The sequence below is a fragment of the Loxodonta africana genome, chromosome 10, assembly GCF_030014295.1.
Source record: "Loxodonta africana isolate mLoxAfr1 chromosome 10, mLoxAfr1.hap2, whole genome shotgun sequence".
In the NCBI taxonomy this organism is placed as follows: Eukaryota; Metazoa; Chordata; class Mammalia; order Proboscidea; family Elephantidae; genus Loxodonta; species Loxodonta africana.
In genome coordinates this window covers 86870845-86897309 of record NC_087351.1, presented here as the reverse complement: position 1 = coordinate 86897309, position 26465 = coordinate 86870845, and the positions used below count along the sequence as shown (strand labels likewise).

Below are 26465 nucleotides of genomic sequence, written 5' to 3'. Positions count from 1 at the left end.
AGGAGCTGACTGAATGGACATGGGAAACGCAGGGTGGAAAAAAAGAGTGTGCTATCACATTATAGGGAGAGCAACTAGGGTCACATAACAATGCGTGTGTAAATTTTTGTTTGAGAAAATAAGTTTAACTGTAAACTTTTACCTAAAGCACAATTAAAAAAAATGTTGTTGAGCAGGTGAGTGACCTGATCAAACTTGTGCTGCCAGAAAATGTATGGTTAGTTGCTTACAAGTCTGTTTCTCCTTGTCTCCATAGCCCCTGCCACAGGACCTGGCACATGGTAGGTCCTCTGTGTGAACTAGCAAATGAAAGAAGGTGAACTGGGCAGAGGTGGGGAGGTATGGAACGGAGCTGGGCAGATACTGGTGGCTGCCACCACCTTCTAGCGAGGACCTGAGGGGGAGTGAGAAGAGAGTGGAAACTGGCCAGGCCTTCAGGACAGATTGGATATGGGGGTGAAGAGGAGGGGGAGGAACCGGAGTCGCCTTCCCTTCCTTCCTTGGCCATCAGCCTCTGCTGGCCTGAGGTCTGGTCTGGTGAGGCAGAGTACAGAGCATGCCTCTGCTGTCTGTGTGAGTTCCTGAGGAGTGAGATCTTTAATTTTTGTCTGCTGAGCCCTGATGGGCAAGGGGCCAGCCTGTGTTACAACCTCCCAGAGGCCCCTGGGCCAAAGCACTCAGACCAGAGTGGACGGAAACAAGGAATGAGTCACACAGACTGACTGGGGCCCATTGGCATCTGGCTGTACCTTACCTCCCCTCATCTCTCCTTCTTGACCTGATGTCTCTGCCCTTTCCTGGGGGTCTACGGAATTTGGGCCCGTCTCTGAGGGCTTGTGGCCCTAGAGAGCATGTTGGGGACACCAAGAAAAACTCCTTTGAGTGTTCGCATTCTCAACATATAATCCAGGAAAAAGTGAACTTTGAGAGATGATGACAGAAGGTGTCATCCCTCTTTCTTTGCCTTGGCAATGAAAAATAGAACAGAAAAGACTCTACAGCAGTCCCCTTGTCTGCCCCCCACCCCACACTACTTGGGTTATGTGGGATGCCACTGTGTCTCAGCAAGCAAACCAAAGTGGGGTCAGGTTGGAAGTCCCCAGTGACAGCCAAAGGAAGTCACTCCCTGCTCACCTCGTCCTCAAATTGCTGCACAGCCTTTCCAGAACCCTGCACAATCCCCCAACCCATAGGGGTTTCTCCCTGGGAATTCTGAAAGACTAATTCAGTGTATGATCTGTCCCCATCTAAATAACCCCCCTCCCCCCATACCTCCACCCTCCCCCCCATAAGCCCCAGTCAAGCACATGAGGTCTCTGTGATCTTACTGGGAGGAAATAAAAGACCTTCCAGGGTGCTCACACTGTTCCCTGGTTCAGATCTTCAGGCACTCCACTTGGGGAAAAGTTATGCTTCAGGCCACAGAAGTTCTAGAATATTCTACCCCAGCCAGGGACCAAAGGAATTTATGCAGGTAAATCAGAAATATTGTCTGAGTTTATAGCTAAATACATAGAGTTTTCAGATCAGCCCACCCTGTAGAGACTGAAAATGAAAGGAAACGGAGTGAAGTCAGGGATTTTGAAGAGCTGCCCATTTCACACCATTGCAGGACATCCTGGAGTGATGGCTTCATGCTATAGTGGAAATGCCGTGGACTTTGGAGCTGTTCAGACTTTTTAGTTGAGTCCTGGCTCAGCTCCTAGCTGTGTGGCCTTGAAAAGAGACTTCATCCCTCTGGGTCTGTAAAATGGAAGTTGCAATGCCTACCACACAGGGCCTCATAAATGCTCTATTTATGTCACTTATTTTTTTTTTTTTTCCCAAAGAGAAAAGCTATGGATTGAGGAGCCTTATATAGTGATGTGCAAACTACTTGATGTAGAGTAAACTTGATTTCCTTCCTTCTCCTTGATGGGTGGGAATTAGAGCCACTGAAACCCACCACAATGACTCCTGCCCTCTTCTTACCGTCAGGGATTGAATTCTGTCCCCCCAAAAATGTATGTATTAACTTGGTTAGACCATGATTCCCAGTATTCTGTGTTTGTCCTCCATTTTGTAATTGTAATTTTATGTGAAAGAGGATAAAGGTAGGATTATAACACTCTTACCGGGTCACATCCCTGACCCAATATAAAGGGAGTTTCCCTGGGGTGTGGCCTGCACCACCTTTTATATCTCAAGAGATAAAAGGAAAGGGAAGTAAGCAGAGAGCTGGGGACCTCATACCACCAAGAAAGAAGCACCGAGAACAGAGCGCATCCTTTAGACCCGGGGTTCCTGCGCAGAGAAGCTTCTAGTCCAGGGGAAGAGTGAAGAGAAAGACCTTCCTCCAGAGCCAACAGAGAGAAAGGCTTCCCCTGGAGCTGACTCCCTGAATTTGGACTTCCAGCCTACTAGACTGTGAGGAAATAAATTTCTCCTTGTTAAAGCCATCCGCTTGTGGTATTTCTGTTATAGCAGCACTAGACGACTAAGACATTTACCCAGGGTGGATCTTCAGCTGGAAAACAGGCCTGAGGAGGGTAGGGTGTCTTGATGGGGGTAACTCGTGATAGATACTCTGTGTGGCCATCAGCAGCCTCCACCACACCAACAACTATAAATGCTTCCATTTCCCAAAGAAATGGAGCCAGAGGTGGTCCTCCTCCCCCTGGAACCTGGCATTGGTTTAATGTCTTGGACCAGACAAACCAGGAGTAAATCCTAGTGCAGCTGTGTGACTGTGGGTAAGTCATCTCCCCTCTCTGAGCCTTCATCCCTTCATCTGCTACATGGTGAAATAATAGCACTTCTTTTATGAAATGGAAAATCTTATTGTGAGGGTTACCACATGGCCTGGTGCATTTTAAGCACTCTAGAAATATCAGCTTTTTTAATGGAGTAGCAGTCATTGACCCTTCCCATGATGGCAAATAAACCAGAAAAACAAACCCATTGCCATCGAGTCGATTCCGACTCATAGCGACCCTGTAGGACAGAGTAGAACTGCCCCATAGGGTTTCCAAGGAACGACTGGTGGATCCAAACTGCCAACCTTTTGGGTAGCAGCTGTAACCCTTAACCACTGTGCCACCAGGGCTCCACGATGGTAAAGAGGGCTGGATGTCTAATTTGCCCTGACGGTGGGAGTGGCAAGATGAGCAACATTATCTCCATTTTCAGATGAGGAAACAGAGGCCAAGGGCATCTCAGAATTCAGATCTGTTCACAGAAGACAGAAACACTGGGGGGGGGGGCGGGGTTGTTGGGGGACCTTTCCAGAACATTCTGCAACAATAGGCCAGGTCACCTGAACCGTACACAGTCCACTGCACTATGATCATTCTCACCCAGCCAGCACGTCATGCTCACCTGGAGGAGGCAGGTGCTGGCAGACCAGGACAGGACAGGCATCTGGGATGGAGCGGTTCTGACAGCCTCTGTGGGCCTTGAAGGCCTTGCGCTGGAGGGAGCTAGGGCTTCTCCATACAGCCTCCACCTTCTGAACTGGAGGCTGAGGCTGCACAGTGCAGGGGTACCAGATGCCCAGTGTCTGGAGGAGGACATCCAAACCCACAAGCCACTCCCATCTGGAAGGCTGGGAGCCCAGGCAACCTTTCTTTGGCTGTTTTGCCCACTGATTAACCAGGAAATGTGTTATTTGTTCTAAGCAGAGGAACGAGCTCTCCTGGGGAGAGGAATTCAGGGCTGGAGGTCCAGTCACTTCCAAGGAGGAAACATCCCTGGAATTTTGTCGGGAGTCTGGGTCTCAGCAAAGGGAGCAGAAATCCCTTCCTTGTTTACCAAATTAGTTAAGGTTCTGGTAGCTCTCTGGCCGCCAGCATTGTTCCAGCAAGACATGTGAAAGCAATTAGATTGTCCTGGGTGTCCAGCAGACTGCCATCCCCTCTGGTGATGTATGTGTCCAGGCAAACCTTTCCCTGCTGGAATCTCTTTATCACTCTCTTGTCTTTGGGACTCTGCAGGGCTCTCCAGAGATGATTTCTGTCCCCAAACCCAAGAGCTGGGTGAGGAGGCTCAGCATCATTCTCTGCCCCATCAAGGAGGAGTGGGGAAGTGACACATGGTGAGTCAGGGGCCATGCCAGAAATAGTCAGCTAACTACCCCCCTACCTTCTATTACTGGGCAGGAAGGGAAGAGGGGAGCAGAACATTCTGACAACCCCAGGTTGCTAGGAATTGAATTACAGGCTAGCAGGCAGGGAAGAGGTATTTTGGTGGTGGCAGTGTTGGGGTGCTTGAGGAGGTACCAGTTCAATCCTGAGGAGGGTTACTGACTCATAAGCTCGTGCTGGAGGCAAGATGGTGCAGTCTTAAAAGCTTGGGCTCCGGAGGGAAACTACTAAGGTTAGAATCGTGCGTCTGTTACTTATCAGCGACGTGATCTTGGGCAAGCCTCTAACCTTTCTTAACCTCAGTTTTCTCCTTTTTATAATGTGGACACCATAATGTCTCCTTTGTTTGGTTAGATGGGTTGATTTATGTAGCAGGCTTAGCACTGTGCTTGGACCATAGTAGGCTCAATAAATTTTGGCAGCTTAAACACACACACACGCATGCATATTTCAAAGTGTTTGGGGGATTAGAAATTCTGAGGTGCTGCATCTCAACAGCTACAAGAAAGGGAGTGATGGTGGGCAATAAGGGGGAGGCATGGCAAGGAAGACAGGGCTGGGATGGGAGTAGGAAATGCCAGTCTTTGGAGTGGACTCTCAGGAGAACAGGGTGGGGATTTCCAAGGTCCGTTTATTCACCAAGGAGTGGGAGGGGCGCCTGATGGTGAGGGAAGTGTGTCTGTGTGAGGGTTTTGGCTGAGTTCGAGCAAGCGGTGAGAGGCTGAATGGGCGGCAGACTTCCAGAAGTGCAGACGGAGGAGACGGAGCAGTAATAACGACTTGGACACACAGGAGGAAAAAATAGCTCAGGGACGAAGATGATGCCAAGGTTTCTGGCCTTGAGAGGCTCTTAGAGACCTGAGGTGAGTGTTGAGGGATGATTAGGAGAGCTCCTGAGGGGAGTGGGCAGGTTGTGGGGAGAGGAAGGGAGCCTGGAACAAGAGAGTTGGGCAGGTATCTGGAAAGGAGAGGGAAGTGTGGCACTGAGATTTTCCCATAGCTGGGGAGAGAACTGAGTATTCTGGGAACTGAGATGGCATTCATCCCAAAAAGCAAGTGGATCTAGACCCAAAGGTCTTTGGGGCTAGACCTAAATGCAGCAAGAATGTGAACTTGGGCCAGTAACTATCACCCAGAGCCTCAGTTTTTCTTTCTTGGTCTAATGATAACAGCCCCCTCTACTTGATGGGATTATTCTGTTACTCAGTCAGTTAGCCATCCATTCCACACATGCTTCTCAGCTGTTTATTAGTGTAAAACACTATTCTAGGCTCTGGGGAAACTGTGGTAAGCAAGGCAGGCAAGATATCTGTTTTCATTGAGCTATCACTTTGGTTGGAGAAGTCAGATGATAAACAATTTTATGGGTTGCTGAACAGGTATTTTGCTGCAATCTTAGAATTTCTGCTAGAAAAATAAAGGCTAAATATTCTCACATTACAAAGAGAAGCACCAAACTCCTTACTAAAGTCAGATCAGGCTCAACAACTATCCAACCCCATTCCTCAATTCCAACCTACAAATGGAAGGATTGAAGAAAGCCACTAAGCTAGAGAACTATTGCCCCAGTAGGGAGGGCTGAGATTTCCCCTCAGAAGGTGCTCCCCAGTGCAAATTAAGGAAAGGGAAGCCCCAAGAGAACCAATCATAGGGATTGGGGGCTGGCAAGAAGGGGAGACCAGCATGACTTCCCACAACTCTTCCCTCACTGAAGCTGGCTGAGCTGCTAGAGCTTGCAGGCTACCCCAGTGTACCAAAGGACAGCAGGAAAGTTCTTGGGAGAACCCAAAATATATCTCTAGGAACTGAAAATCGAAGAGCTGCATCCACAGGTGTGGACCTTCTGTCTGGAAAATTCTGACTGTGGGGCCCGGCTGGGGCAGGGGGTGGGCTATATGGCAGTGAGAAGCAGCCAACTCACCACTGGTTTGTCTGGCATGGATGTGAAAGTCCCACATGAGGCAGAGGATGCGGGGGTCTGCACGAGGTTGGACACCCACCGCTTTGCTACAACAGCATGGGGCAGGGGAAGTTGCAGTCCTGCAGTAAGCCCCCCCAAGAACCCACAGATGTACCCATGAAACAGCCAGCACATTGTTGTTGTTGTTTTTAGGTGCCATCGAGTCAGTTCCAACTCATAGCAACACTTTGCACAACAGAATGAAACACTGTCTGGTTCTGCACCATCCTCACAATTGTTGCTACGCTTGAGCCCATCGTTGAAGCCACTGTGTCAATCCATCTAGTTGAGGGTCTTCCTCTTTTCCACTGACCCTGTATTTTACCAAGCATGATGTTCTTCTCCAGGGACTGATCCCTCCTGATAACTTGTCTAAAGTATGTGAGATGTAGTCTCACCATCCTTGCTTCTAAGGAGCATTCTGGTTGTACTTCTTCCAAGACAGATTTGGCCGTTCTTTTGGCAGTCCACGGTATATTCGATATTCTTTGCCAATACCATAATTCAAAGGCGTCAATTCTTCTTTGGTCTTCCTTATTCATTGTCCAGTTTTCTCATGCGTATGAGGTGAATAAAAACACCATGGCTTGGGTCAGGCACACTTCAGTCTTCAATGTGACATCTTTGCTTTTCAACACTTTAAAGAGGTCTTTTGCAGCAGATTTGCCCAATGCAATGCATCTTTTGATGTCTTGACTGCTGCTTCCATGGCTGTTGATTGTGGGCCCAAGTAAAATGAAGTCCTTGACAACCTCAATCTTTTCTCCATTTATCATGATGTTGCTTATTGGACCAGTTGTGAGGATTTTTGTTTTCTTTATGTTGAGGTGTAATCCATACTGGAGGCTGTGGTCTTTGATTTTCATCAGTAAGCGCTTCAAGTCCTCTTCATTTTCAGCAAGCAAGGCTGTGTCATCTGCATAATGCAGGTTGTTAAAGAGTCTTCCTCCAATCCTGATGTCCTGTTCTTCTTCATATAGTCCAGCTTCTCAGATTATTTGCTCAGCATACAGATTGAATAGGTATGGAGAAAGAATATAACCCTGATGCACACCTTGCTTAACTTTAAACCATACAGTATCCCTTGTTCTGTTCATACGACTGCCCCTTGATCCATGTACAGATTCTTCATGAGCACACTTAAAAGTTCTGGAGTTTCTATTCTCTGCAATGTTATCCATAATTTGTTATGATCCACACAGTCAAATGCCTTAGCATAGTCAATAAAACACAGGTAAACATCTTTCTGGTATTCTCTGCTTTCAGCCAGGATCCATCTGACATCAGCAATGATATCCCTGGTTCCACACCCCCTTCTGAATCTGACTCAAATTTTTGGCAGGTCCCTGTCAATGTACTGCTGCAGCCACTTTTGAGTGATCTTCAGCAAAATTCTACTTGTGTGTCATATTATGGTATTGTTTGACAAATCCCTATTCAGTTGGATCACCTTTCTTGGGAATAGGCACAAATATGGATCTCTTCCAGTTGGTTGATCAGGTAGCTGTCTTCCAAATTTCTTGGCATAGACGAGCGAACACTTCTAGCACTGCATCTGTTTGTTGAAACATCTCAGTTGGTATTCCATCACTTCCTGGAGCCTTGTTTTTTGCCAGTGCCTTCAGGGCAGCTTGGACTTCTTCCTTCAGTATCATTGTTACCTCCCGAAATGGTTGAATATAGACCAATTCTGTACATGGCACCTGCCAATCGAGGGCCCCTGTCACATAAGACTTCGCCACTTTTTCTCCAATACCTCTTCCCCACCCTGGCACAGAGGAGTCACAGCAGAAAAGGAATATCAGAAAAACAGACCACTCCCTGCTCTCCCCACTACAGGTTCTTGAGGGAAGGGATGGGTCTATGGGGGAAGAGGAGAAATTTAAAACTGGATGTGAGATTGAGTTTTGATTAGTCCCTGAAAATTGGTCTTAATCCTTGGAAACTCTATGGGGCAGTTCTACTCTGTCCTATAGGGTCGCTATGAGTCGGAATCGACTTGATGGCACTGGTTTTTTTTTTTTTTTTTTTTTTTTTGCTGGGTTACCAAAAGAAGGCTGCTCCTGTGACTTACAGGAGTAGAAAAACTAAGGACTCTGAGATGAGATGAAGGGCGGAGAAGGGAGATTCAACACAATACCAGGTAGAGAAAAATAAAGCCATTTCCTGATTATCTCTCTTCAGGTTCAGCCTATTCAATAAATCAGTTATACCAGTAAACAAACAATTCCAACTGTTTATTACAGCAATGAAGATAACAAAAGAGGGGTGATGTGATAGTGACTTGGTGATAGTGGTGGTGGGTGGGAATTCTCTACATGGAGTGATCAGCGACAGTCACTTCAGGTGGTATTTGAACTGAAAGGTGAAGCAATGAGGAGCTAGGCCTAGAAACATCTTGGAGAAGAGTGTTCCAGGCATTAACCTGGTTTGTTTAAGGAGCAGAGAGAAGCCGAGTGCAGCTGCCGTGTGGCGAGTTCCTGAGCAAGCAGTGAGATGGGGCCAAAGCATGCAGGGCTTTGTAGGCCAAGGTCAGGAGTTGAGGCTTTCTTCCAGCATGAGGTGTCAACTGTGCGGGTCCTTTGTACAGTGTAGGAAGTTGTAAACTGGTATCTTCCTGTCTCCTTCTTCACTCTGCCTCCTCAGTCAGGAAACCCAGAATCTGCCGTGGTGGTGTCGATTGCACTCATAGCCATTCCATAGGGTTTCCAAGGCTGTAAATCTCTACAGAAGCAGACTGCCACCTCTTTCTCCCATAGAATGGCTGGTGGGTTCAGATCACTGACCTTTCGGTTAGCAGCCAAGCACTTTAACCACTGCACTACCAGGGCTCCTTGAATTAGGAAACAACAGGCTGTAAAAATGCACTGGGGCAACCGTGTTTGCCAGGCCTTCAGGCTTTGGAGCAGGAGGCCATGGATGTGCATGACAAGCTGATTATTGGGGTACCCAGCCTGATGGCATTTGGCACTGAGACCATCCCCCATCGCTGCCAACACAAGAAAATGTGACAACACCCTCCTCCTCTGGGCTTGAGCACCAGCTCAATCAGTCACCCTGGAATCTCCCTGGGGAAACTCCTCAGGGAGTGAAGGGCTGGGTGGGCGAGTCCAGGGAATGGAGCTCGGAGCCGAGGCAGGAGGCCAGGATTTCATTCCCCTCTTTGTCACACACTGTCTCCTTGAGTGACCTTATTCCAGAGGCTTCTAATCTATGCTTCTGTGAAAAGAGAACACCTTTTCCAGCTTCCTCCATCACTAACGACCCTGATGCAAGGGGCAGAGGATTAATATCAAGGAGAGAAGGAGTTGAAGGGTCTAGCAGGAAAGGGATTTTGGCCAGCAAGTGCCACTTCGGAGCTTCCCGCCCACACACTATCCAGTCGGCTGGCGGCGGCAGGCACCGGCGGATCCACCGGGAAACAAGGTACTGCGCCGGTTTACAGTAAGCAAGGTAACGGTTAAAATCCCGTTGCCGTCAAGTCAATTCCGACTCATAATCCCCATAATTTTCCAATTTCACATGGGTTCACATGTCGTGAACAATTTTACTTCAAAGATGTGGTGGAAAACAGGTGAAAGTATGCACTACAGATTAGTAACTAAACACAAGGCGGTGCGTGCTTTGTTTATTGTGTAAAACGTCCCTGGCGGCAGGTCTCCCCTCTCAAGAAGCAGGGTGGCTAAGGACGCGGCCAACTCCACTAGAGGGCGCGCGCCCCCAGGCGACCTTCCAGCGCTCCCGCGTCCCGCCGCGACCGAGGGAGGCGAGCTCCTTGGCTTTGCCCAGCGCCGACAGACACCCGGGCCAGGCGCCCCCAGCGGCTGGGGCAGGAAGCGTAGGGGCCTGGTGCGGGTCCTTCGGGCCCTGTCCCTGTCACGCAAGTTTCAGTACTTCTCCCGGACTCCTTCACACCTTCGAGGCTGCAGCCTTGGTCATCCGACCGGGAATTTGTTCCTGAGGTCGGGGCTGGAGATAAACTCGAAACAGGTCGGAAGTTGGACCTTGCCTAGGGCAGGAGAAAGGCTGCGCGGGTTCCCCTGCCCGGCAGGCGCCATCTCCCCTACCAGTCCTCGGGTCAGCCCTGCGCCACCCTCAGTTCCTCAGGGGTTAATCCCCCTCTCCGCCCGCTCGCTTCCCGGTGCCAAAGTGGGTGTTGCTGGAATTCCTCTCTCCCTCTCCCGTAATGAGGGGGCTGAGCTGTCCCTCCAAGGAGGGGGCATGGTGTGGATAAAAGAGACCTAAAAGCAGGGGGAGGTTTCCAAAAATAAAACCGTCCGGTTCCCTTCAGAAGACTTCAGTGACAGAAGAGGAGGCGGGAAGGTGCAGCGGTGGTGCGCGGCGGGCTGGAGACGAAGTGCGGACGCGAGGCTCAGGGCGCGCAGACCTCGGCGGCGTACGCCACCCGGTCCTCGCTCCGGAGACAGCCCGACCCCAGTCAGCTTATTCCCGGGCCTTCTAGACCAGAAGAAAGAGGGCCGCCTGGCAGGGTCCAGAGCACAGCTCGAGCGCGCCAATTCCAAGCCCCCGCGCGGCTCCCTGAGCGCAAGGCTCTCTGGCCGCCATGAGGCCACCGCCCGCAGCCCGCTGCCCCGAGCTTCTACTGCAGAACCTTTGGAAGGGCTTCTTGCCGCTCCTCCTGGCTCTCTTCGTGGGCATGAGTTATGCCCAGAGGGACCCAGTCGGGAGATACCAGCCGACTGGTAGGGACGCGAATCGGCTGAGGCGCCCCGGGGGCAGCCATCCAGTGGCGGCTTCAGCGAAGGTATACAGTCTGTTTCGGGAGCAGAACGCGTCCGTCCCGGGCTTGCCATCCGAGGAGCCGCCCCAGCGGGGCTGGGGGAGTCCCAGAAATTCCGCCGAGGCGGAGGCCAGGAGGCCTTCCAGCGCGCAACATCCTCGCGGAGTCCAGCCACCTGCGCAGCCGCGGAGACGCAGCCCCCAGGGCCAGCAGCAGCCCACAGCCTGGTCTCGGGCAGCTCCGGCTCTGAGGCGCCTCCGGACCTCGCAGCGGCCAGGGGCTGCGCCCCCAACCCCGCCTCGAAGGCGGCTCACGGGGTGAGCACGGAAGAAGGGTGCATGGGGCAGCGAGGGTTGGGGGTCATGTGCGCGCACTCGTGGAGGGGTGTGCAGCGGCGGAGTAGAGAGGGAGCAGGGCCGTGTCCTACGTCCCCCTGGCCTCAGTACTGCGGGGATACAGCACCAAGTCCCGAAGCTAGGACTCAAAGATCTGACCCGCTTTCGAGGAGTTGAGAGAAAGACCACACCATTCCCACTCTTTGGCACTAGCTCGCGCCGAGCCCCCATGTGAAATCCTTCCTTAAGGCATCTCTGCGTTGGCTCGCTTTTTTGCGGACCTGGCTAACCTGCGTTCGCAGTGCCGCCTGGATTCAAGGGGGAACTGGGTGGGGACAGCGGGGTGAGCGCTCCGGCAGGAGCAGGAGTGGCGGGAGCTGGGACACTAGAGGCTGACAGGAGGTTTGCGGGCTGAGGGTGGAAGATGTAGCGGCTCCAGGGCCAGGAGGCAGGCGCATCTCAGGACGCGGGCTGGCAGCAGCACAGGCACACGCGGACAAGAGTGTGGGCTAGGGGGCTGGCATGCCTGGAGTGGATATGGGAATGGGGGAGGGGGTAGGCGCAGGCACAGGGACACTTTGGGCAGGGAGCCTGCCCCTGATGTGGCTTCACAGTGAGTATGTGAAGAATTGGTTCTCTGTATGCCTCTGTGCATCTAGGTGTCGCTGCCACTGAAGGACTTTGCACCTACCCTTCCCACCAGCCCTGCGATTTACTCTCTGTCCTCCCCCGGGCACCGCCCGCTGCCCACCGGGGGCGCCTTTGCAGCGTAGGGATATTACCCAGCACCCCTTCCCACAATCAGTGGTCATTATGGCAGCGGGGCATTCAGCTTGGTTTGGGCATGGCAAGTGTCTCCGGAGTGGAGGGCACAGGAGAACCGGGCTGGGTGGGGCTGTAGGGGTGCCACAGGTCTTGGCCTGCACCTCATTTACCATTTGGGTTTAGTCAATGTGCTCAGCATGAAGGACAGTTTTAACCCAGTTCTAATCCTGAGGAGGTTCTCACCTCACAGCTTTTGCACTTGCTGTTTTCCTTGGCTGGAACGCTTCTCCCATAATTCAGCCCTGTTCACTCCCTCACTTCATTCAGACGTGTGCTTAGAGAGGCCTTCCGTGACCACCCTGCCCCGTCACTCTCTCCCTTCACCCTGCTTTATGTCTTCATAGCACTCAACACTAACCCAGATTAGATTTCTATTCATTTGTGTGTTTATGGTCTGGCCTCCCAGCCCACACTGATATAAGTTGCATGAAAGCAGGAACTTTGTTGTTGTTGTGTCCCCAGTGCCGAGAACAACGCCCGCAGAGTGTTGGTATTCTTTAAGTCTGTTGAGTGAGTGAATGAATTCCGTGATACCCATGGAAGGTCTAGACAAGCCAGCTTAAGGGAAACAGAGAGTAGACCCATGCACTGCCGAGTCTCTTAATCACTGGATCACTCAAACAAGTATTCCTGAAGCATCTGCCGCGTGTCCATTTTTCTTTTCCTGACCTGTGCATGTGAATGTATACTTCCTAACAGCATGTGTGCAGAGCATGGCTTAGGGGATGTGAGTCCTGAGACAAAGGCATTGTTCTTGCTGCGAGAACAGGTGACTTAAAAACGAGTTGGAGAAATAGACAGATATGTACTGATGGACGTGCTTTCTAATACTGGAAGCCTCATGTTAAGTGCAGAATTGGCTGAGGCGCTCAGAGGAGAGGGAGACTGAACAGGAGTGCTGGGGCTGGAACGGTAGAATGTGGGGAAGCAGAGGGGAAAGAAAAGGTGGCAGAAGTGCAGGTGCCATACTGCCCAAGGTAAGGACATGTCCCTGCTGGCACTAGTCCAGAGGCAGGATGGCAGCCCTGGTGTAAGGGAGCCCTGGGGACTGAGGCTGGAGGGGTAGGTTGGGCCAGACCACGGAGGACCTAATACTGTAGGCATTTAGGCAGGAGTGAGGTGGGGTGGGGGGAAGGTGGAAGGTAGGAGTTGGAGGGTGGTCTATTAGAAGCCATGAAATAAGGTGATGATGAGCAAAGCAGATCATCACCAGAATAAGGCTGATGGATGTGCAGAGGTGTGTGGAGACACGGGCTGGGAGCCACCCACGGGCACCTGTTGTACACAGGTGCACATATCACATCTTGTGCAGGCTTTGGCTCCTTCCGCAGCTTTGATAAAGAGCGGGTTCCTCGGGCACTCCAGCTTGTCATGCTGTCAGCGGGGGAGGGGCCAAGTGAGAATCTTATCCATTGGCTTCCTTTACCAAGTTCCATTCTGGCCAATGGCTTCTGGCCAGATTGATCACTTTGGCCCTTGCCTTGTGGTCTGCTCAGGGCTAAGGACCAAGTGCCACCTGGTGGTGAAGCTTGGAACTGCCTCACTACTGCTAGGGATTCTTTCAGTTATTCGTTCAACAAATTAGTGTGGAAGGTTTCCTATATGCCAGGCATAGTGCTGGACTCTGGGGATACAGCAGTGGCTAAGAGAGACAGCCTCTGTGCTCATGAAACTCGCAATGTAGTGAGGATTTATTGCGCACAATAAAGGTTTGTTAAGCATGTGCTAGGCACTGTGCTGGAAACTCTGGTGGTGTAGTGGTTAAGTGCTATGGCTGCTAACCAAAGGGTTGGCAGTTTGAATCTGCCAGGCGCAACTTGGAAACTCTGTGAGGCACGTCTACTCTGTCCTATAGGGTCGCTATGAGTCAGAATCGACTCGACAGCACTGGGTTCTGGGTAGGCACTGTGCTAGGCATCTGGGATACAGCAGTGGCCAGAGCAGACACCGTTCTTGCACTCATGAAACTTACGGTCTACAGGGGACTCACTAAGCCAGTGTGTCCCCAACCTCAGCGATTCTTGAACCAGCCTCACAGCACACCACCTCCACAATTTTTCTCTCTACCTTCTCTCTCTTGTTTTATTATGAAGATTTTTCTTTATATACTTTTAAAAGGACAGGATTTTGTGTTTTCTTTATTTTTAAAATATTTTATATTATGAAGTTTTACAAGCATACAAGAAGCTATTGGACATAATAGCACTCACAATCCAGCTTTATCAAACCGTAACATTTTGTCATATTTTGCTCCAGATTTTTAGCTGTCATTTCTCCTATAAAACTGCCATCCTCTCTCCCCAGAGTTAACTACTATGCTGAGTTTACTTCTCATGTCCATGTATGTTTTCAGACTGTTACTGCAGATACATGTATACATAAAAATTCATAATATTGGTTTTGCATATTTTAAACTTCTGTAAGTGGTACCATACTACATTATTCTTCCTCTGCAAGTTTCTTTTCCCCTTCCTCACTAGACATTTGAGATTGAACCATGTTAATATAATCAGCCCAAGTTTATTCGTTTTAACTGTTGTATATTATTCCATTGTCTGAATATACCACAGTTTATTTATCTATCCTCCTGTTTTTGGATGTTTAGAGGAGTTACATTTTTTGATATTATAAACAGTACTTGACTCATTTCTCTACATAAATAAATCCATTTTAAAAGGAAACTTGGTATCACGATCATAAATTGAAAATAGTACCACTTGTCATAAAGAGAAGGTAACTGAAGAAAAAAAGACAACAAGAACAAAATGTTCTTAAATTCTAGTCTGACACCATTATTTTGAGAAACTCAACCCTGTAGGTTGTTCTCCCTGTTGAAAAGGGAGACTGGCAAGTGCTGGAGGAGCCTTAAATGGAGACTTTTTCAACTGACCTAGACAGGAGGCTCCATGATCATTGAAAGGGAATTACATTCTCACCATGTGACTCAGCGTGTTGAATAAACCTGAAGTCCCCTTTCCCACCCTTACTGCTGCTTCTCCCGCTTTTTGGGAAACACCAGATTAAGTGAAGTACCAAGACCAAAAAACCCGTTGCTATCGAGTTGATTCTGACTCATAGTGACCTTATAGGATGGAGTAGAACTGCCCCATAGGGTTTCCAAGGAGCTGCTGGTGGATTTTGAACTGCTGACCTTTTGGTTAGCAGCTGTAGCTCTTAACCACTACACCACCAGTGTCCCAAGTGAAGTACAGAAGTATTAAAAGTACACCATGTGTCAGGCATTGTGTTAGGCCCCAGAGGCACACTGAGGAAGAAGAAAGAACCCTCAAGACACCCAGGGAGAAGACAGACACAGCCAACAACTTGAGACAAACAGTCCTAAATGATCATAGCAGGTGGAGAATGGGGAATGCTGGGTAGATGTCAGGGGAGGTTTTACACAAAGGAGATAACCTTTGATCTGGAAATCTTGGGGTATGCAAAGGATTCCAATTGGCCAAGAGGACAGAGAAGGCATTCTAGGCAGAGAGAGCAGCTTAAGCAAAGACATCCAAATGTGACCATATATGGTGCAACTGGGGGATGACAAAGTTTGTATCCCTGGAGGATCACAGCCTTGGGTGTGGAGACGGGTTGGGGGCTGATGGGGCAATTAGGCTGCACAGATAGGTAGGGGCCAGGTTGGCTTTATGTGGGCAGTGGGGAGCGGTGGGGCATTTTCAACAAACGGTCAGTATGATCGGGTTTGTCCCAGGTGGAACACTGATTGTTCCAGGCTGTTAGATGCATCCCAAGGGCCAGGCCATGGTGCTGGGTATTTAGCTCATGTTAGCTAAGTGGTGCCACCTGGAAGATTGGGCACATATGACCTCTGAGTGGTACCTTCCAGTGAGTCAGAGCCACTGAATCGTGTGTCCCAGCAGTTGTCGTTGTTAGTTGCCATCGAGTTGGCTCCAACTCATAGTGATCTATGTATAACAGAACGAAAAGTTGCCCAATCCTGTGCCATCTTCATGATCGTTGGTATGTTTGAGCCCATGGCTGTAGCCGTTATGTTCCCCAGATAGTCGGGCTCATTTGTTCTCTCCAGTTAGCCAAAACCTGCGAATGGTCATCTCCCAGCTTGTCACCTCCCTTGGCCTAGAAGAGTCCCTCAGAGGCCACCATTGGGTACCTGAGTCCCTCTTCAATGTCAGAAGAGTCCTTCAGAGATCACCATTGGGTACCTGAGTCCCTGTTCAGTGTCCTCGCAGCCCCAGCCTGGCCCCTCAGCGTGGAAGTCTTTCATTCTGGCCTTGTGTAGGCAGGGCTCCACTGTGGGCAGGCAAGACAGGCCTGGCTGCTGCCCTCTCACAGTCAGCTGCAAAGCCATCCTGAAGGTATCTCGGGTGACAGCTGGCTCTGGGGCTGGGCTCCACACCATGGCTCCCTGGCCAGGCAGACCCCTTGGTCCTTGCTGTCTGGGTTCCCACAGGCACTCGTTTTTTAGAAAACCCCCAGGGGATGCAGCCTATTTTCTCTCACAGACCTCCCAGCTTCTAAGAAACCTTGTCACCACCACAAGGGGGTAGTGACTTGCAAGTGGGTGGGCAATTTTCCCCTACCACCAGGGCACACACTCAGAAACCTGTGTATAGGAATCAGCCTCTTCCCTAGAACCTGGTGACTTGGACCCTGATAAGGAGGAGGCCTTCACAGCTCCAACAAGCTGCTGGGCGGCAGTCCAGAGAGGCTTCCAGGGGGGCTGGGGTAGCACAGCTCTTGGTTGGGGGCACATTCTGGGAGTTCCCTGGAAGGCAGCTCCCCATGACATCGGGCCAAAAGGCTAGACATGGACCTTAGCTGTTGCAAGCGGCAGGAATTTATTTTGAATTCTTTGTCAGGCTCCAAAAACCACACAAGCTTTGGGGTCCACTCAAATGTCAAACATACTCCTAAGCGGGACCAGATGCTTGCCATGCTGGCCACAGCATTCCCAGGGATGGCCACCCCGCTCTGTCTGTCACTCAGATTCTTGGGTCTCCCCACCTCTGCCTCCCCATGCACTTTCCCGTTTCAGTGGTGCTTGGTGGACAATTTCCAATGACAGTGATGGGGTCCATGAAGCCAGAGCCAGACCCAGTCTCGGCCAAGGAGGCCATCCTCCAGAGGTCTTCTCCAGGAAGAGCCCTTCTAGGGAAGTCACCCTGGCCCAGGCGTTTGGGTCTTTGGATGGAGAGTCGGGACGGGTAGAAACTATTGGTGGTGCAAGGCTCCCTGGTAGCATCTGTTGGCATTGACCAGGCCCTGGGGGCCTCACCACACAGCAGAACAAACACTGAAGGCAAAGTGTAGGTGAGTCGTGTGAGTGGCCCAGCTGTTACTGCAGGTTAGAGCCTCATGTGGGTGCCCTCAGTGCCAGCATCAAAGAGCCACTGGGGGAGGGACTCTAGCCACCACATTAGCCTTCCCAAAACCTCCCCAAATAAAAAGAACATGTTCACTCTGCAGAGGCAGCTTAATCCAAGTCCCCAGTCTCCTCTTCCTACTATCTTGCCCCCCGTAAGCCCCTCTTAAATAGCAATGCTAAAGTCCTTGTTCTTCATTCTGCCTCTCAGTGCTTAGCCCCCCAACTTTCTTACTGTTCACCAGCCTGCTGGAGGGCTAAGGTTGCTCCTAGTGCACATTTCTTGGTAGGTGACACATATGTATGTCCCTAAGACTGGGCAGCACAAATAGTTAACACACTCAGCTGCTGTCTTAGTTAACTAGCACTACTATAACAGAAATACCACAGATGGGTGGCTTTAACAAACAGAAATTTATTTTCTCACAGTTTAGGAGACTGGAAGTCTGAATTCCGGGTGCCTGTTGTAGGGGAAGGTTTTCTCTCTCTGTCAGCTCTGGAAAAACATCCTTGTTTCTTCTGAACTTCTGCTCCTAGGCAATCTTCATGTGGCTTGGCACCTTTCTTCCCCTGCCTCTGCTTCTGCTAGCTTGTTTAATCTCTTTTGTATCTCAAAAGAGATAGACTCAAGATCTCTAACCCTGCCTCATTAACATACTAAGACAACCCATTCCCAAATGGGCTTATAATCACAGGCATAGTGGTTAGTATTTACATCTAGCCTCGGAGGACCCCTGGTGGCACAATGGCTAAGAGCTACAGCTGCTAACAAAAAGTCAGCAGTCCAAACCCACCAGTGGCTCCTTGGAAACCCAACAGGGCAGTTGTATTCTGTCCTATAGGGTCACTATGAGTCAGAATTGGCTCGACAGCAATGGGTTTGGCTTTTTGGTTTTATTGCCTTGAGGACAGAATTGATGCCGAAGATTGTATGACAGAATTTTGCAAGACCAATGTCTTCTTTGTTGCAAATACCTTTGTTTAACATAAATGGTGACTATACATGTGGACCTCACTGGTTGGAATACACAGGAATCAAATTGACTACATCTGTGGAAAGAGACGATGGAGAAACTCAATATTATCAGTCAGAACAAGGCCAGGGACTGACTGTGGAAGAGATCATCTCTTACTCATAGACAAGTTCAAGCTGAAGTTGAAGAAAATTAAAGCAAGTTAATGAGAGCCAAAGTATGACCTTGAATATATCCTACCTGAATTTAGAGACCATCCCAAGAATAGATTGGACGCATTGAACACTAATGACCGAAGACCAGATGAGTTATGGAATGACATCTAGGACATCATACATGAAGAAAGCAAAAGGTCATTAAAAAGACAGGAAAGAAATAAAAGACCAAAATGGATGTCAGAACAGACTCTGAAACTTACTCTTGAACTTGAGCAACTAAAGAAAATGGAACAAATGCTGAAGTAAAAGAACTGAATAGAAGATTTCAAAGGGCAGCTTGAAAAGACAAAGTAAAGTATTATAATGAAATATGCATAAACCTGGAGTTAGGGAAGAACACACTCAGCATTTCTCAAACTGAAAGAACTGAAGAAAAAATTCAAGCCTCAAGTTGTAATATTGAAGGATTCTACAGGGCAAATATTGAACAACTCAGGAAGCATCAAAAGAAGATGGAAGGAATACACAGAGTCACTGTACCAAAAGATTGGTCAACATTCAGCCATTTTAGGAGGCAGCATATGATCAAGAACCAACAGTATTGAAGGAAGAGGTCTAAGATGCACTGAAGGCATTGGTGAAAAACAAGGCTCCAGCAACTGACAGAATATCAATCGAGATATTTCAACAAACAGATGCGGTGCTGTCTATGCTGAGAAATTTGGAAGACTGTTACCTGGCCAACGGACTGGAAGAGATCCACATTTGTGCCCATTCCAAAGAAAGGTGATCCATCCGAATATGGAAATTATCAAACGATATCATTAACATCACATGCAAGTGAAGTTTTGCTGACGATAATTCAAAAGTGGTTGCAGCAATACATCGACAGAGAACTTCAAGCTAGATTCAGAAGAGGTTGTGGAACAAAGGATATCATTGCTGATGTCGGATGGATCTTGGCTGAAAGCAGAGAATACCAGAAAGATGTTTATCTGTGTTTTATTGACTATGCAAAAGCATTTGGCTGTGTGGAGCATAACAAATTATGGATAACATTGTGAAGAATGGGAATTCCAGAACACTTAATTGTGTTCATGAGGAGCCTGTACACAGACCAAAAGGCAGCTGTTCGAAGAGAACGAGGGGACACTTTGTGGTTTAAAATCAGTAAAGGTGTGTGTCAGGATTGTATCCTTTCACTATATTTATTCAACCTGGATGCTGAGCAAATAATCCAAGAAGCTGGACTATACAAAGAAGAATGGGGCATCAGAATTGGAGGAAGACTCATTAACAATCTGCGATATGCAAATAACACAACTTTGCTTGCTGAAAGTGAAGAGAACTTGAAGCACTTACTGATGAAGATCAAAGACTACAGCCTTCAGTACGTATCACACTTCAACATAAAGAAAACAGAAGTCCTCACAACTGGACCAATGGAGAAAAGATTGAAGTTGTCAAGGATTTCATTTTACTTGGATCCACAATCAATGCCCATGTAAGCAGCAGTCAGGAAATCAAATGGGCAAACTTGCTGCAAAATACCTCTTTAAAGTGTTAAAAAGTGAAGATGTCACTTTGAGGACTAAGCTGTACCTGACCAAGCCATACTAATTTCGGTCACTTCATATGCATGTGAAAGCTGGACAACGAAGAACTGATGCCTTTGAATTATGGGGTTGGCAAAGAATATAGAATATACCATGGACTGCCAGAAGAAGGAAAAGGTCTGTCTTGGAATAAGTATAACCAGAATGCTCCTTAGAAGTGAGGATGGCAAGAGTTCATCTCATGTACTTTGGACATGTTATCAGAAGGACTGGTCCCTGGAGAAGGACTTCATACTTGGTAGAGGGTCAGTGAAAGAGAGGAAGACCCTCAATGAGATGGACTGACACAATGGCTATAATGATGGACTCAAGCATAGCATGATTGTGAGGATGGCGCAGGACGGGGCAGTGTTTTGTTCTGTTGTACATAGGGTTGCTATGAGTCAGAAGTGACTCAATGGCACCTAACAACGTTTGTGGGAGACATAATTCAATCCGTAACCACAGCTGCTAGCTGAAAGGTTGGAGGTTCAAGACATAATTCAATCCATAACCACAGCTGCTAGCTGAAAGGTTGGAGGTTCAAGTCCACCCAGAGACGCCTTGGAAGAAAAATTAGCCATTAAAAACCCTATGGAGTGCAGTTCTACTCTGACCCACATGGGTTCACCAGGAGCCAGACTCAACAGCATCTGGTTAAGACAGTTTTATTGTGTCTTCCAGCTTTTCTTGGATTGTCAGCATTTACTGGGTGAGGGCCAAGTGTTTAGTTTTTGGTGAGAGGCAATGTAGAATTGGAGCATGGCTTAGAGAGGGGCCAACTGGGCTTGATGGGCCCTGCCACTTTCCTGTTGTGCACCCTTGGCAGGTTACAGAGCCTCTACAACTTGTTTTTTTTTAACATCTTCACGATCACTGTCATTATCGCCACAGTTGGGTGTTTTCTTTGAGTCAGGCGTTTTACAGCCCTACCTTATGTAATCATCTCAACAACTCAGTTAGGCAGGCATTATTATTTCCATTTTACAGATGAAGAGAGTAAGGTTGAGAGGTTACTTTACGTTCTCAATAGCACACACAGAGGATGGCAGAGTCAGGATTCAGTCTTAGATTTGCCTGATCCCAAAGCACCTGCCCCTGGGCCCTGGAGGCTCAGTCCTCCCAGCCTCCCAGTGTTACCTGAGATCCTGCCTGTCAAGGGTGGGACCCTCAGAGGAGCTCTGCGAATGATCCCTGCTTTGATTATTTTGTGCTGACCCTGTTCTGGTGACCCCACAGGAGAAACGTCTGTGGAGGACAGTGCTGCCCGGGGTGGACGACAGCGAACAGCACCAACCACTGTATCAAACGTGAGTGCCTCCTCCCCCATCTGCAGCACCCCTGTCCTTCTGGAAGGTGGGCCAGGCTGGGGGACTCCAGAACCTGAATTCGAATTGTCTTCCCCAATTGTCTTCTGAGACACAGCCCAAAAGGTTGGAGGTTCAAGTCCACCCAGAAGCACCTGGGAAGAAAGGCCTGGTAATCTACTTCTGAAAAATCAGCCATTGAAAACCCCATGGGGCGCAGTTCTACTCTGGGGTTGCCGTGAGTCAGAATCGAGTCTACATAACAACTGTTTTTTTTTTTTTCAAACCTGATTCCAGGGTGCCCCTTAATCACTCCATCGTGCTGCTATGTATCTTACCCTACCTTATCTTTCTGGGGTTCATGTCCTACACCTGTGAACATGCTACTATTACTATCAGCACCACCATACTACTACTGCTGCTACTTCCCTAGTACTGTGCTACTACCATGGTTTTCCTAACGCTCCTAGCTACCAGCTGAGTATTTACTGTGTGCCCAACATTGCTAAACTCTTCATATACATTATCTCAGTTGAGCCCCTCAATAACCCTACAAAGTAGGTACAGTAAAATTTGCGAAAGCCAGAACCTGTGTAAGGCGGAAACCCGTCAGAGAAGGAAAACTCAAATATTTTCCACTAATAGAGAGTGATAGAAAAGTGGTAAGACTGCACGCTGTCAAAGGCAGAAAACTTGTGAGACCCAGAAAAACAAGGCAGTCCTGTCGAGTTCCGGCTCTCACAGGCTCCGCTGTATTTGGTTGTTATCCCCACTTACAAGTGAGGGAACTCAGGTTCATGTTGGTTAGGAAATGTGGTCAAGGACACAATTCTGCGTGTGCTGGAGCTGAGGCTGGACCAAGGCAGTCTGAGGCTGGGGCATTCTGGAGCTTGGAATCCCCAGACATGTGGGGCTTTGAGGGAACCCCTTGAATCTTTCTCCTTTGCACCCAGGGCCCCTCTTAGGCCCTCACCAGCTCCCCTGGTCTTTGTGGCAGCTCCAAGGGGCTCCTGACTGTCCCTCTTGGAACTGACACTGTCCTCTTCCAAGCACAAAGCCTGGCTGTAAAGCCTCAGTCTTGCCTCTACCCCTTCCTGCCCCCAGGACAAGCACCCAGGCATTTTTCCGTGTGAGGGTTTCACAGCTGCTAGTCCAGGTGCATGACAAGATTCATGGAGTTTCCTGCACTGATTGGATGCCTGCCTCTCTGGTTCCTGCCCCCCACGATGGGATGAGATAGGGATGCTTTCATGGCTGCAGGGATGAGGGTGCTGGTTGACCTCATGGCCCTGCCCCTTTCCCAGTCTAAAGATGCAGCTCAGGCAGAATCTTGCATCTCCACTCCAGATAGGGAAACCAGGACCCCGAACCAAAACCAAAAGATGAAGCAGCTCATCTGCCTGAAAATCTGTTCCTTTTCAGGGGAACTGGATCGGTGGGAGCTCTCAGGTTTCAGGCCCTTTGTGGCTGGGGGCAGGGTTGGGGGAGGGAAACTCGGTCCTCATAATTTTAAAGATGAAGAAAGTGAGCCTTGGAGAAGTGATGACTTTCCCAAGGTCACACAGCTCATTAGAGGAGGATCTGGGACTCCAAGTCAGCTCTGAGTGACATCCCAGGGTAGAAATGCCAGAGTGTGGGTAGCCAGGTGGTTTCATACTAAGCTAATTCTCTAGGAATGAGCCCTGGGCACTGGTATTTTTTAAAGCACCCTGGGTGATTCTAGCGTGATAAACGGAGAAAAGATTGAAGTTGTCAAGGATTTCATTTTACTTGGCTCTACAATCAACGCCCACGGAAGCACTGTTCAAGAAATCAAACAACCCATTGCATTGGGCAAATCTGCTGCAAAACACCTCTTTAAAATATTAAAAAGCAAAGATGTCACTTTAAAGACTAAGGTGTGCCTGACCTAAACCATGGTGTTTTAAGTCCTTCATATGCATGAGAAAGCTGGACAATGAAAAAGGAAGACCGAAGAATTAATGCCTTTGAATTATGGTGTTGGTGAAGAATATTGAATATACCATGGACTGCCAGAAGAATGAAACATCTGTCTTAGAAGAAGTACAGCCAGAATGCTCTTTAGAAGTGAGGATGGTGAGACTTCATCTCACATGCTTTGGACATGTTATCAAAAGGATCAGTCCCTGGAGAGGGACATCATGCTTGGTAAAGTAGAAGGTCAGTGAAAAAGAGGAAGATCCTCAACTAGATGGATTGACACAGTGACTACAACAATGGGCTCAGGCATAACAATAATTATGAGGATGGTGCTGGACCAGGCAGTGTTTTGTTCTGACGTATATAGGGTCTCTATGAGTCGGAACTGACTTGAGGGCACCTAACAACTGGGTGATTCTAGCCGGGACCAAAAACCACTAAAAAGGGTTTAGGGTCGATCATAGAAGATCACTTTGGACTCAGTCCCCTGGGAATCTCCCCCGGGGAGGTTGTGTTTCTAGCAAGCTCTCAGGGGATGCTGATGCTTTGGGTCCCTGGACCACACTCTGAGTAGTAGGGTCTTAGGGGACTCGGGAGGCCTGGGAAGGCTTTTGGGGTGGGAGGAGGGGAGGAGAATAGCATGTTCCATTAAGCTTAGCCTGGCCAGTGGAGAGTGTTGCTGAGGTCTGAGTTGAAGCTGTAGCTGGGTTGCTTCAGAAAGGGTGGGCTATTCCCCAGCTGCTGGAGGAGTCTGGGCATGGACCTCACTCAGGCCTTCTGACCCTGGAGTTTCTCAGGTTCCTAAATTGCTTGTGATTTTCCAGCATGACTCTCTGCCAAAAGGGAGTTTCAACACTGGAAACTCGAGGTTGGGTGAGTCTACAGATTGGCACAGTACCAATGCATGTGTGCACCCTTGTGCCCAGCAGGGTACTGCTCCAGGATGCTGCCAATACCGACTGTAGACTCAGTCCTCTCCACCCTGGGGGTTCTCACCCCCTGTGGCTTCTCTGCTTGACCCTCTCATCCTGCTCCTCCTGGTCTCCCACCCTGACCCCGGCACAAATGCTGATGGCTCTCCTGGAGCAAACTGCCCATGGGTGTAGACCTTTCCCACTTGTCTGCTTGCTAATTAGCTGATCCCTGTGTTTTTGCCTGTTGTTATTTTGCTGCTAATGAACCTAACAAGAAGAACGTAGGCGGTGGGGCGTTGGCCTTGGATGGCGGGGTCTGCGGCTCTGTGGACAGCTTGTGGAACATGGGGCTCTTGGCTCCACACGCCCTGTCAGCTGGCGCCCTTGCTTCCCCAGTGGCTTTGCCTCTCCCTCTTCCCTCCCCACAGCAGCCCCCGTGGCTGGAGTGGAGACTGCCAGTGCCGGGGACACTCATGGCTATGTCCTAGCAGTATCACACATGTGGGTGCCTCCCTGGGCTGACAGGAGGGGATGTGACACCCTCCCTTCCGGAGCCAAGAATTCAGACTACTTCCAGAACCACGTGGAGACCAGGCTGTCCCCTGGTCCTTCCCAGATATCTGCAGAACGACCCAAGCCTTTTCGGAGAGACGCTGCCCTTGCTCAGCCGGCCACATCCGGGGCTCCCTCACTCCGTCTCACCTAATCTTGGGTGGCTGGAACACACCAGTCCATCCTCCCTCTCTCCTTCTCATTGAAGGCCCCTCCTCCATCCCTGCTTAGCCTGCAGATGCCCATGGCCAGAAGGCCATCTCCTCCCTCCACCTTGGCGGGGTCTCTACTGGCCCATCATCTCCTCTTCTAGTCTGGGTATCTGCCTTTCCCTCTGTGACTTTGCCAGCTCTCCCTCACAGTTTATGTGTTTATGTATTTGCTGAGGCAGCTGACTGTGGGGCCTGCTGGCCTGGCTCAGCTGAGAGGAAGGACAGTAGGGTGTGGGGTGACAGTGTCCTGTTTATAGTTGCTGCTTTTGGAAGACTATCCTGTCTTTGCAGACCGGCTCACCTCCATTGCCGCTCCAACACATACACACACACATACACACACACGCACATGCAGGCTTTGGGGGCTTCTGCAGGCTAACACTGGGGAAGGGGATCTAGAGAATTCTTTGAATTCTCTTTTATCTCCGCCTCGATGCTCAGGGGCTGGGACTTCTCTGGGGGAGGGCAAAATCATTCTTGCAGCTGTTGCAGAGGGGACTAGATGGATTCTGCTCCCCTGCCACCCCCAGGAAGCAGCAAGGCTTAAGGTTAAGAGCATGTGCTTTGGATCCTGGTGGCTGGACCAGGGAGACTTGGGTTTGAATGCCAGCTCTGTGTCCTCGGGCAAGTGATTGGCACTCTCATAGCCACAGAACCTCATTCATAAAATGGGTATAATAATCTGGATAGAGTTGTTCCTGAGAGTTAATAATAATACCACTTTATGGCTCTTACTGTGTGTCAGGTACTATTCTAAGCACTTTATATTATTCGGTTTTAATCCTCACAACAGCCCTATGAGTTTTATCCCCATTTTCAGAGAAGATTAACTATTTGTCCAAGGTCACACATCTGGAAATCAGCAGAGCCTGCATGTGAAGCCAGGTAGCCTGGCCCCAGGGCATGAAAGCCTCATACTATGCTCCGCTGGATGTGTAGAGAGCCTGACGCCTGGCAAATTTAGCTGTTATTTTTAATTCTAGATCCGGGAGTCTGTGCTGGACTGCCTGGGTTTAAATGCCAGCTGCACCAGGCTGTGTGACCTTGGACAAGTTACTTAAGCTCTCCGTTTCCTCTTCTCTAAAATGTGCCTAATATTAGTCCCTGCCTCACAAAGTTACTTGTAAGGAACAGATGAGATAATCCAGGTCAAATGTTTAGTTCAAGGCCTGGCGTGTTCTATGTGTTCTACGAATGTTTGTCAGTGTTCTCGAGGGCAAGGACTGTGTCACCGCTCCAGCAGGCAGCATATTGAGTACATGGTTGTGGTTGTTGTTAGCTGCTGCGGAGTCGGCCCCTGACTCCTGGTGACCCTACACACAATAGAACAAATCGCTGCCTGGTTTTATGCCATCCCCATCATTGCTTGCGATCCATAGAGTTTTCCGTGGCTGATTTTTGGAAGTAGACCTCAGGCCTTCTTCCTAGTCCATCTTAGCCTGGAAGCTCCGCTGAAACCTGTTCAGCATCATAGCAACACGCA

The 26465-nt window shown here is 49.3% G+C and overlaps 1 protein-coding gene across 2 annotated transcripts in view; it reads left to right on the top strand.

Moving 5' to 3' along the window:
* The first annotated feature begins 3968 nt into the window (after window positions 1–3968).
* The window catches only part of LTBP2 (latent transforming growth factor beta binding protein 2), a 124205-nt gene continuing 101708 nt past the window's right edge, over window positions 3969–26465 (top strand). The window contains exons 1-2 of one of the 2 annotated variants that reach the window (XM_064292746.1): window positions 3969–4072; window positions 21296–21366. In XM_064292746.1, the coding sequence (XP_064148816.1) occupies window positions 3984–4072; window positions 21296–21366 (160 nt within the window). In that variant the 5' untranslated portion in view covers window positions 3969–3983. Of the gene's footprint in view, window positions 4073–10276; window positions 11140–21295; window positions 21367–26465 lie in introns of those variants that run through there. The other variant, XM_064292745.1, reaches the window with a different exon arrangement.